The following is a 12,287-nucleotide window of genomic DNA, read 5'->3' on the forward strand; positions in this document are numbered from 1 at the left end:
ATAGGGCTGGAAAATTGACTTCTACTTCCGTTACCAACTGACACTAAATTTTACAACCGACCCTAATATTTTTTATTTGTGTAAATGAAATAATTTTTGCGAAAAAAAGGCACCTGGTGTAATACTCCATTCAATCAGCACCCAAAAATTAAGAATAAAAATCAGACCTACCGGGAGGGATCCAGTTTTCGAAAGGTACGTAATTGTTTGCCTTTTAAAATAGTCAAATCTAATATACCCGGTAGCTCCCTTGTTTGAAAGAGGTTTCTAAAGCTTCCAATTCATTTCACTCACAATGTTCGTATTGTGGCAACAGAATCCATAAGCAAGACAAATACCAAGATCACTGTTTGTCTATGTTGCCGTTCCCACCAATTATAATAATAACTTCAACATGCAGATTGGATCTTGTGCTGCTTTACATTGGCCTCATCTAGAGTTACGTTACTGCAACAGAATGAAATTATTTTGTTACATGTAAATGTACATGTACCGGTAATACACTCACAATTAAAGGTATAGTCCATCATTTGTAATTTGTGCATTTTGTTTGTTTGAAGCAACAAATGTGCTCAAAATCTAAAGGAGGGTGCGGAACAACTAACCTGATGAAGTTTTGGCTCAACTTCAGCTTTATGTTCCGAGAAAAACAGCATTCTAGGATCTCAATTTCAATCAAAAGTTGCTGAATCATGTTTTTAATTTGGCCTGAATTCTGCGTCCGAGACACGTTCTCATTGAGCCGATTGCAGCTACACGATGTCGCGCACTGATCTGATGAATTATAGCAACTGCGCGCTTCGCCGGATAACAAAATGACCTACTAATTTAAATTTCCTACGGTGCATCTTAAGGGCACAGTTGGAATGGCCTTGCCAGCTTGCCAGAAAGATTAATTTCACAGGGAGTTTAGTCCCCTTATCTTTCAACCAAGTATGTTTTTCAACAATAATTACGCCAGTTACTTTTTTGGATAGCTGCAAATGATGGACTCTGGCTTTAAGCATTAACCCTCCTAGTCTTCTGTACTTCGGCTGATACAGTACATGCAGTTATCACCCCTACTTCAAATTCATTGGAGGTAATCTTCTGTGGGTTTGGATAACACTTCAAATCCCAGCACAAGTGTTTCGTGTGCTTAATCTTAAGTAGGGCAAGAATGTAGATTCAGACACACTTCACTGCTCTCCACTCAGTGTTTTTGACTCTTCACATCACTTGAAACTGACCTGCAGGGTTCTAAAGTGTTTTTTATATTGCTCTGAATATTGACTTCCCACAAGGAGGGTAATTCCCTAATAACATGAATGTGCTTAAGTCCCTTTTTTGGCACTAACAATTGTCCTCATATTTGATTTGATTGAAGATAATGCACATGCATCACACCACTCTGGTCATCCATCAGTTGACATATCAGAGAATCCACCAAGTACATCACAGCAACCACCAACACGGCATGTGGCCTCAGGTGCACAAGGTAATTATCAATGAACTAATGTACCAACTCCAAACCAGATGTAAAATGTATTCATTCTTTGCAGACTAGTCCACTTTTTTTTTGTTAATGTACATTATTAAAAGCACATCATCTTTTTGCTTCCCATGAGTATGAAAAATTAAGACTTGTTTCATAAAAATAAATGTACCATCTGTCATATTTAGACCAATCCATTTAGCCCTGCCCCATTGTGTTCTGACCAAGCATGTATATGCGTGCAGACGCATACATGCTCGCAGCTGTAACATGTAGTGTGGCATTGGAGAGGAGCACATTAATTGCCTCCGTGCACAGTGGGCGGGGCTTACTGGATCCAACATGCGAGCAGACGCGTATGACGTGCACAGCTGGAACATGCAGCGTGGCATTAGAGAGGAGCACATGTTAATTGCCTCCGTGCACAGTGGGTGGGGCTTACTGGATCCAACATGCGTGCAGACATATATGATGTGCACAGCTGTAACATGCAGTGTGGCAATGGAGAGGAGCACATGTTAACTGCCTACGTGCACAGTGGGTGGGGCTTACTGGATCCAACATGCGTGCAGAGCGGGGTGTGACGTGCACAGCTGTAACATGCAGTGTGGCATTGGAGAGGAGCACATGTTAACTGCCTACGTGCACAGTAGGCGGGGCTTACTGGATCCAACATGCGTGCAGAGGCGTGTGACGTGCACAGCTGTAACATGCAGTGTGGCATTGGAGAGGAGCACATGTTAATTGCCTACCCTTACCAAACTTGACTGCAGTCATTATAAGCATTCCTTTCGCATGCATTTTAACATGCGAATGCTATGAGAACTGCCATTTGAAAACATTCACAAAAAGCCATATATATACTTTCCTAAAGCATTTTTCACAGCATTCCTTGAAGATATAGCATTCCGATAGCAGTTTATAGCATGTCAGAAGCCTGAATTATGTAAATGAGCTATCATTCGAATGCTATCGAGAATGCTATTTAGGCATGCGAACATGAATGCCATAACAGCATTCACATGCTATGAGAATAGCATTTGCATGCTATTCGCATGCTATGATGAATGCTTTTAGCTTGTGCATGCTATGAAGAATGCTTTGTGAATGCTATCATGACTGCTATCGTGACATGGACACAGGCATCCTACAACATACATTTTCAATGTCACAATTTATGCCAAAAATTACTTGTGTTATAAGCTTTAATAATTTCCTGTATTAAACCATATTTAACCCCTTAAGGATGGGGTGTAATGGGGACATTCTTCCACACATAGAGCAAGTGGCCCGCATGACTGCACAGCCTTTGTGTGGTAGCGGGACTGCACAAAAGCAGCAGCTGTGGAACTACCCACTAGCTGTGTGCCACAGCATACCACAGCTGGCAACTGCATTCCAATGAGGATTAGCGGCCGCGGCCATGACCGCTTTCAGTACGCATGGGGTTAACACAGCTAACACCATTTTGAAATTTAATAGTCCTATGTGCATGGACTGTGATCAAAATATATCAATTAAAAAATTGTTATTTAAGACTTTATCATTCTTCCGACTGTACAAACATTGGGACACTCTTTGTCTAACATTATAATTGTCATGCTTAATGGCCAGAAATTTGATGCAACAATTTTTTGCTTAATTCGAATTATCTTTGAAGCAACAAGTTGTCACTTTTATGCCAATTGGCATCACAATTTAAAAACAATTATCATTCCAAATCCAGCTGATTCAAAAATTCAATCACGTAGGAAGGAATATATGTTTAATACTTCACATCTTAACACCACTAACAAAAACATGCTCAAAGCCAAAATAAAATCGTCTTCAAGCCAAATATTGAATACCCACCATGTCATAGACACATTATTGGTACTCGTAGTGCAAAACTGTATACAAACAGTTTGTGAGTGTGCTCAGTGCATACACGTGTATGGAGGCCTCCATATTGGTTCAACTGTTGCTTTTAAGTTGTCGATTCCAAAGACTGTAGTCCATTCAGCCAATCATCCAGTGTATTTGTCATGTACAGGTTGAGTGCATGCATGTGAACATGAAATTATGTCCACAAGCATTCATTCCACAGGTTAATGTCCATTTTTCTACAATTTCTTGCAAGACTATAATTATGTGCATCCTACTGTGTTGATAATATTCAACTGACAGCAGTTTTCAAATTTCCCACATTAATTGACCCTTAATCTGTGGAATGCAAGGTCATCACTGTGTCATGTGACTTGCAGTCCCTGATTTGATAGGCTTATATATTGGAATGCTGTTTGCAGGCTATGCTTAGCCACGGAATGCTATACTTTAAAATTATTTTACAATCGACTGCTAAATTGGAATGCTGTACTCAATTTGCAGTCCTCCCACTTTCACTTGCATGCTATGTGGAATGCTTTGAAGCTCGCATGCTATTTGGAATGCTATTTTCATTCCGCATGCTATCGAGAATGCTATATGGACTGTTAAAGTTAGCAGTCATCAAGTCATCATCATATGTGAATGCTATGTGAATGCTATATTAACATGCACATGCTGTTGGAATGCTATTGAACTGCTATGCGCATGCTATTATAGCAGTCTAGTTCATATACGTGCACAGTGGGCGGCGCTTACTGGATCCAACATGTGTGCAGAGGCGTATGACGTGCACAGCTGAAACATGCAGTGTGGCATATTTGAGAGGAGCACATGTTAATTGCCTACATGCACAGTGGGTGGGGCTTACTGGATCCAACATGCGTGCAGACACGTATGCTGTGCACAGCTGTAACATGCTGTGTGGCGTTGGCGAGGAGCACATGTTAATTGCTTACGTGCACAGTGGGTGGGGCTTACTGGATCGGTCTATTGCAGAGCTTTTGCAACACTTGTTGTGTGAGTGACTAAGATTCATGCATCATTGAGCAGGAGGTTATTTCAATCCTGTCACATTTTTTCCTCCCACACTCACAAAGCAACAAGCTTTTAGTGCTTTAATTTTTGCATACAATGAACCAATATTTCAGCTCAAAATGGTACTTTTTACAGACAAGGAGCCAATTTATTGCTTGGATGCCAAAATGCATTGCATGATTAAGTCATTGCTCATTTCAATATTGTAGGACGCAGCGCCCCCAAAAAGATGAAGCTTGACAGTCCCGCCCAAGATGCTGCTGATTGCTGTGAAGGTGAACTGAAGTCATACTACAGGAGGAAAGGTAGCTTTGTAAAATTGATTCCATGGGAGGGTGATGACAGGAAACACATTACGGAAATCTACACAAAGTTGCAGTTAATACTTGGTAAGGACAAAGTGAAGAAGCTGGCATCATATGATGATATATTACAACTTGAGACAGAAGAGGGAGATCTGATCCTTATAGCTGTTTTAACTGGGGAGGCTGGTAGAGGAAAAACCACACTTTTTAAGAAAATGGCATATGATTGGGCAGTTGGTTCTAGTCAGGTACTACAGAAGTATAAACTTGTCTTCCTGTTGCAAATGCACGCACTGGAGCAGAGTTCAGATCTTGTTGACGCAGTTTTTGACCAACTCTTGGCTAAAGAAAGTATTGATAGAGGTGTCCTGGACATGTTTATCAAGAAGAGTCCTGGAAAAGTCCTTGTTTTACTAGATGGCTTTGATGAGCTCATGACCACCACCTTGTGTGAATCCTCATTTGGTTCCATCCTGGAGATCCTTAATGGAAAGACGTTGAGGGGTTGTACTGTACTTGTAAGCACCCGCCCCTCACACTTTCACAGACTTATTTCAGAGGAACTGGTTCAGGAACCATTCACACATGTCAAGGTCCTGGGTTTCAGTAAAGACGATGTCACTGAGTATGTTACTAATTTTTTCACTAGTGAACCTGACAAGGCCAAGGGGCTTCTTGAAAAGATTGAATCGTCACACCTTCTGTCTAGTTTATCTGAAAGTCCAATGCTTGTTCTTTTGATGTGTGTACTATGGAGAGAAGATTGCACACTCCCAGAAACAATGTCACGTCTGTATCATGATGGATTTTCATATATCTTCCAAAGAAAAGGATTGGACTCGCAAGATGAAGTAGCAAAAGTTGTGATTGAAATTGGCAAAGTTGCACTGCATGGTCTTCTTTTTCGACATCAGTCACTCTCTTTCAAAGAAAGTGACTTTGAGCCGAGTGTGCTTGAGCTGGCTCTGAAGGCAGGTATTCTGACCAGACAGAGAGTGCGCAAGAGACTGCAGAGTCACAACTGTATTCAGTTTATTCACAAGACATTCCAGGAATTCTCTGCTGCTGCTTACTTGCAAAGCTTGTTAGAAACAGACCCAAAGGAATTTCAGAAGATTTTGAATAAAATTGTGACAAAGGGTGCAAGGAGGTTTGAGTATCTTCTGCGCTTTTGTTGTGGTGACAATGAGGCATGTACGTATGAGATTCTGAAGGTATTTCAGGTGAGGTGTGGGGAGGAGTTGTCATTCAAATCAAAGATGGGTCAGTTGGCACTTCATTGTTACTTTGAAGGTCAATCCAAACGTTTGCCTCCAGAGGAATTCATACATTCATTCATATCAGATGAATTTTGCATTCCTGGTCTTCACAATAACAGGGATAGTCTGAACTCAGTCATATACTTTTTGAAATGTGTTGCTGAACAGACAAAAGACAGTGGCAACAAATACCTTGCTAATGTACATACATTGCATATACACCATTGTAGATGGACATGGTTTATTGAGGAGTTAGCTGTTACCATGTGTGCAATGACAAATCTTCTTCTTGTAGATTTCAAGAACAATGCAGATACTGGTAAGTTGCTCAGGCATCTACCCAACTTGGTACCTAAATTGGATCTTTCTGGTAATAACCTGGGTGGTACAGCAGCATTGTGGTGCATGCATTTGAAGCAGTTGAAGTCTCTTACAAAGCTGGGCTTGGGTAACTGCTCATTGAATGGACAGGACATCAAACATGTTGCTGAGTCACTCAGGGATCTACCCAACTTGGTTGAATTGAATCTTTCTTATAATGACCTGGGTGGTACAGCAGCATTATGGTGCATGCATTTGAAGCAGTTGAAGTCCCTTACAAAGCTGGCCTTGGTTCACTGCTCATTGATTGGACAGGACATCAAACAAATTGCTGAATCACTCAGGGATCTACCCAACTTGGTTGAATTGAATCTTGCTCATAATAAGCTGTGTGGTACAGCAGCATTGTGGTGCATGCATTTGAAGCAGTTGAAGTCCCTTACAAAGCTGAGCTTGGTTTACTGCTCATTGAATGGACATCACATCAACCATGTTGCTGAATCACTCAGGGATCTACCCAACTTGGGTGAATTGAATCTTTCTGGTAATAACCTGGGTGGTACAGCAGCATTATGGTGCATGCATTTGAAGCAGTTGAAGTCCCTTACAAAGCTGAGCTTGGTTTACTGCTCATTGAATGGACATCACATCAAACATGTTGCTGAGTCACTCAGGGATCTACCCAACTTGGGTGAATTGAATCTTTCTGGTAATAACCTGGGTGGTACAGCAGCATTATGGTGCATGCATCTAAACCAGTTGAAGTCCCTCAGAAAGCTGGACTTGGGTGGCTGCTCATTGAATGGACAGGACATCAAACATGTTGCTGAGTCACTCAGGGATCTACCCAACTTGGTTGAATTGGATCTTTCTCGTATTAAACTTGGTGGTACAGCAGCATTATGGTGCATGCATTTGAAGCAGTTGAAGTCCCTCACAAAGCTGGACTTGTTTGATTGCTCATTGAATGGACAGGACATCAAACATGTTGCTGAGTCACTCAGGGATCTACCCAACTTGGTTGAATTGGATCTTGCTCATAATAACCTGGGTGGTACAGCAGCATTATGGTGCATGCATCTTAACCAGTTGAAGTCCCTCAGAAAGCTGGACTTGGGTGGCTGCTCATTGAATGGACAGGACATCAAACATGTTGCTGAGTCACTCAGGGATCTACCCAACTTGGTTGAATTGGATCTTTCTCGTATTAAACTTGGTGGTACAGCAGCATTGTGGTGCATGGAGGTAAAGCAGCTGCTGCACCTTCAGAGGCTGGGCCTCAGCACCTGTCAACTGACAGAGGAAGACAAGAACCATATTGATGAGTCACTCAGTGACCTGAAGAAGAATGGATTAGTCATTAGGACATAAATTTCACTGATTTAAATCACGATTTAAATCATACAATTTTGTTTAAAACATCACTGATTTAAATCGTATGATTTGTTTTTTAAATCACTGATTTAAATCATTTTTTAACAATCTTATTTTTGGCAAAGTAAATTGACCGAGGGTCATTTTAATCATTTAAATCAACTGATTCCACTTACATGTAGTTACAAAGAGTAAGATATTGTTATCACATTCAAACACCCCTACTTCATCAGCATCGACTCAACTTACATGTTGGTTTTGCATAATACCCAAAATCATTGTTTTGATTAAAGTCAAGATCTGAGTTAAAAAGTTTTTCTTCAAAGTTTGAATTTTAAAGGGAAGATACAACATTGCAAACATCAAAAAAACGAATGATCAAATTATCACAAAATACCTTACTGGATTGTGAGGGAATGACAGTCTAAAGTATCCTGTAAAATCGTGTCTCCTGGTGTGCTGACATTTTCAAGAAAATTTGTATTTTTCCAACGCTGGTTTTAATTGGCCGAGCAGCGTTGGAGAAAACTAGCTTTCTTTAAAAAACTGCTCAGAATTTTTCATAACAGTTGTTTGCATTTTCTTTACAATTGATTACACACCTGTGAAGGGGTACAAGCCTGCCAGACTGATTCGCTGACCTTACATTTCCCTAAAGTCTATACATTTCTCTGTTTCATCTTAAGGGGTCTGGGAACCAGACTACAAAAACATGATTTGTTTTCTTGGTTTTTCCAGCATCTACAAGCCCAAAACGTGAACAAAGTCAGATTAACAATATTTGCTATAACATACTAATCCTCCAAATCCATTTATTTCTGAAAATTGTAGCAAAAGCAAATGTTGTACATTCCCTGTAAAGACAGCACACTCATGTTTGCTTTAATCATTCCTAATTGATCTGTTTACAGTAATATTGTGAATCAACTGTGCTGGTGTACATGTAGGCTTACCTGAACCATCTCAAGGTGTATTAAAGTCCCAATTGATAGCATTTATTCCTGACATTTCTCCATAAAACTTTTAGATTGAGTTTTAGCCTGGGGGTTTGGTCGGTATCAAATGAGGGGAATAATGCTGATTGTGATTTTGGTAAGGTATGCACCCCTGTAGTTGGAAAATATGTGAAAGCATTGCAGCAGTATGTGCCAGCTTTTTGGGTGCTATATCACTTAAACAAAAATTGCGACCAATACATGCTTGTTACCACGTATAATTAGTCCGGTAACAAGCATATTGGCAGCAATATAATTTTAAGTGATAACACCCAAAAAACCTGCCACCGCTCACACTGCAAAGCTATCTCACATTTTCCAACTCTAGATTTGCTTACCTTGCCAAAGATCACCATGAGCACTGCTCCTTTTGATCATTTGATACCGGTGGCCCAATTTTTGGACCGAAGCTGATAGCCTATTATATAATACCTTTTAAAGGTGCATGGCCTGATTTCTGTTCTCCACCTTGAATAAAGGACCTTCAATCAAACACTATATTAGTTACACAAGGATCAGTGCTGCCAGTTTTGAAATAAAAAAAAAAACATTTTTATGAAATAAACATGCAAATGAAGAACTGTTCTCATACAGGGTGAGTCAACAAAATCCCAACCCAAAACCTCAAAAATATATTTCATATTCAAAAACATATGTAGCACCAACAATAATGATGACTGGAAAGCCAATTTCATAAGCTACTTTTAGATGAAAAAAAATACTGAAATTGCTCAATCCGTTCAAAGAATATCACCATTTAAACACAATGACCCTAAAACCTCTTTCGTCCAAAAATGTGATTTCAAGAATCGTCGTCACAATGGTGTTCAGATATCACCAGCGATCAAACCTCAGTTTTAAAGTTAAAAATATTCTTTTTATTGGATTTTGTAAATCATATTGTCACAGAACTATTTCCTCAGTGACATACTGTGGCTCCTTCATTAGAACCATTTAGAAATTCTCAAAGATCTTCCTATTAAAGCTGCACATTGACAGTTAAAGACGTGAAGCATAGACACTGTAGGCGTGGCACTGATGGGTATGTAGGACTTCTGCCTCAATTGGTCAGATTGCTGAATCCTTTCTTCATTATACACAAGACATGGTGACTCAGCAACATCATGCAAGTCCAGTACACTTCTATCAGTCAACTGTGTTATCTGTGTTGTCACCCATTACAAAGCTGGAAAGGTTAATATCTGGTTGTAAGATTCTGTTCAGCAATCTGCGATTGTTGTCTTGTGAAGCTGTCTGTATTATTTGTGAAGGCTTGTTTTCTTTCACGTCTGAGTGGTTTCTACACTTTCTGTTTCCCTTCTTGGGGGGAGGGGGACTGGAGTTCCAACCATCTTCCACCCTCTGACTTAACACATTCTGTTGTAAAGTCACCAGCTGTGAGGGGATCTTTCATTGTCATTTTCATTTGAGTGTTTATTACACTTTGTGTTTTCCTTGGGAAAGCGAGTCCCGTTGTCATGTTTATGATGATTTGTGTTTCCCAGGAGGAGTGAGTCCCAGTCATCTACCACCCTCTGTCTGACCACATTCTGCCTATCAGCTGTGAGTGTATCTTTCCTTGAACATGCCTCTGTCTATCTCTGCTGGTTTGTGTTTTCCCTGGGGGAGTGAGTCCCAGTCATCTACCACCCTCTGACTGACACATTCTGCCTATCAGCTGTGAGGGGATCTTTCCTTGAACATGCCTCTGTCTATCTCTGCTGGTTTGTGTTTCCCCTGGGGGAGTGAGTCCCAGTCATCTACCACCCTCTGTACGAACACATTCTGCCTATCAGCTCCACATGTGTCTCTCTGTTTCTGCTGCTGTGTTTCTTTCCTGTACTGCCTTTAATACATTTGAAGATCTTGCACTGACTCCAAGCCAATTTCAATTACCCTCATCAACTGAAAGTCAACATTCCTTTGTCCCCTTAATGTCTCCCCGGCCCATACAGAAAGTCCCTTGGCCTTGTCAGGTTTGAACCCTTAGCTGCATCAACTGACTTGAACTGTCTGCTTAGATTAATCATTACAGTCAAATTTGGACCTTCCCACATTGATGGGGAAATATTCAGCACAAAGTGCTGGTTAGTGGTGACATTTTGTTAGTCTCATTGTCAAGTTCTGTGACAACACTTCTAAAGATCTGCCCAAGCAAATGATTTCTGTATTGGATAGTTTAACTGCACCTTGCACATTGTACCAAGGGACACGGCGAACAATGTAGAAATTTGTTCAAATGCTAGTTACCCAGGATCGTTTCAGAGAGGGAGATATTTGCAAGAACTATCTTTAGTCTGAATAATGAGGATCCTAATCTCTGTATTCCAGTAACTTGACTGTGACAGATGTAACAGTTGTAATTACATGTAGTGTGGTCATTACTCTATGGTATGATGATTGGGGATAACATGTACATGCAGAAATACAACCAGCCATTCTCATTAACTGTAATTATTGTACATTACATGATGAATTGTTTGTAAATATGCAGAGGTAATTTATATTTTTATATTTGTGCTATTTTTGTATCAATTGTTAAATGAGTATTGCTGCAAATTGCCTACTGACCTGATTGACCTGCAATGTACAATCATTTCTGTAAAAATGTCTGAAATACCTGTGTTTGTTAATATTTGTCGTCTGTTTCGCCAATGCACGTTTCTTATGAGTTTTACTGTGCTGAACATTATTTAATAATGTGTAATGTATGCAGGTCCCCAATGGAAGGTTTTTTTACAACTGTTTGGGCACACCCTGGGTATAAAGAAATGGAACAAATAAATAAAAGAAATCAAGTGAGATGGCTTGACTTTTCAATCCTAGTAGGGTCTGTCTCGAATGCAAACAAAACTATGTGAATATTTGATATTGCTCATCTGAAGATTGGGCAAAGTGAGCCAGATTGTTCTATTTTTTTAACTTCTATTTTGTATTAATACATAGCCTGATGTACTTTTTATAACAGCCAAGTTGCCTTGCTTTTGTACGAAGTCATAAGAATCATGAAACTTGCCATCATTGGATCCAGTACAAATCAGATTTGTTTTCTTTTTAATATCCAGAATCACATATTGCATGATGTACATTGTATAGTGTTTACAATGGGTCAGATGTTTGTTATTTCCAGATGAATGTTGCCTTTATTATGCACTGAATGCCCCCATTATTAGCGTAATGCTGACAGGCTGACATAGTCTAGTGTGGGGTTTTCTCTTTGTCTTGTCACTAACAATTGAGCAAGGCATTTGAGTTTATACACAAGGTTTTTAAGCAAATCAATAGAATTCTTTTCTCAGTCATTTTTGTCTGTCAATGTAAATCTCTGATTGAGAAAAGGCTACACCAAGTTAGCAAGCTAGGACACAACAATTTTATGAAATTTGTCTCATGTGAGTTTTCTGTGATTGAGACACGGATTTGATCCAATCTTTCAAAATGAGGATTGCATTGCTGTTTTGTTTTAGTTCTTGTTCTTTGAATATTCATAAAGGTTTGAAAACGATAACTCAAAGGATTCTGATGTTTGGCAGTATAATATGGTTTTATTACTATAGATTGTTTGTTACTTCTTTGCTGCAATACTCAAGAAAGATTTTTAGTGGTAATTTTGCTTCATTTCAAAAGACAGTACTGAAACCTCCTGAACTTACTTGAT

The 12,287-nt window shown here is 39.7% G+C and overlaps 1 protein-coding gene across 1 annotated transcript in view; it reads left to right on the forward strand.

Moving 5' to 3' along the window:
• The window catches only part of LOC119723876, a 40,410-nt gene extending 32,731 nt beyond the window's left edge, over positions 1–7,679 (forward strand). Inside the window, exons 5-6 of the mRNA XM_038194762.1 lie at positions 1,367–1,477; positions 4,585–7,679. Of these exons, the coding sequence (XP_038050690.1) occupies positions 1,367–1,477; positions 4,585–7,631 (3,158 nt within the window). The 3' untranslated portion in view covers positions 7,632–7,679. The remainder of the gene's footprint in view (positions 1–1,366; positions 1,478–4,584) is intronic.
• The last annotated feature ends 4,608 nt before the right edge of the window (positions 7,680–12,287 follow it).

Source organism: Patiria miniata, unplaced genomic scaffold (assembly GCF_015706575.1).
Source record: "Patiria miniata isolate m_02_andy unplaced genomic scaffold, ASM1570657v1 HiC_scaffold_17, whole genome shotgun sequence".
In the NCBI taxonomy this organism is placed as follows: Eukaryota; Metazoa; Echinodermata; class Asteroidea; order Valvatida; family Asterinidae; genus Patiria; species Patiria miniata.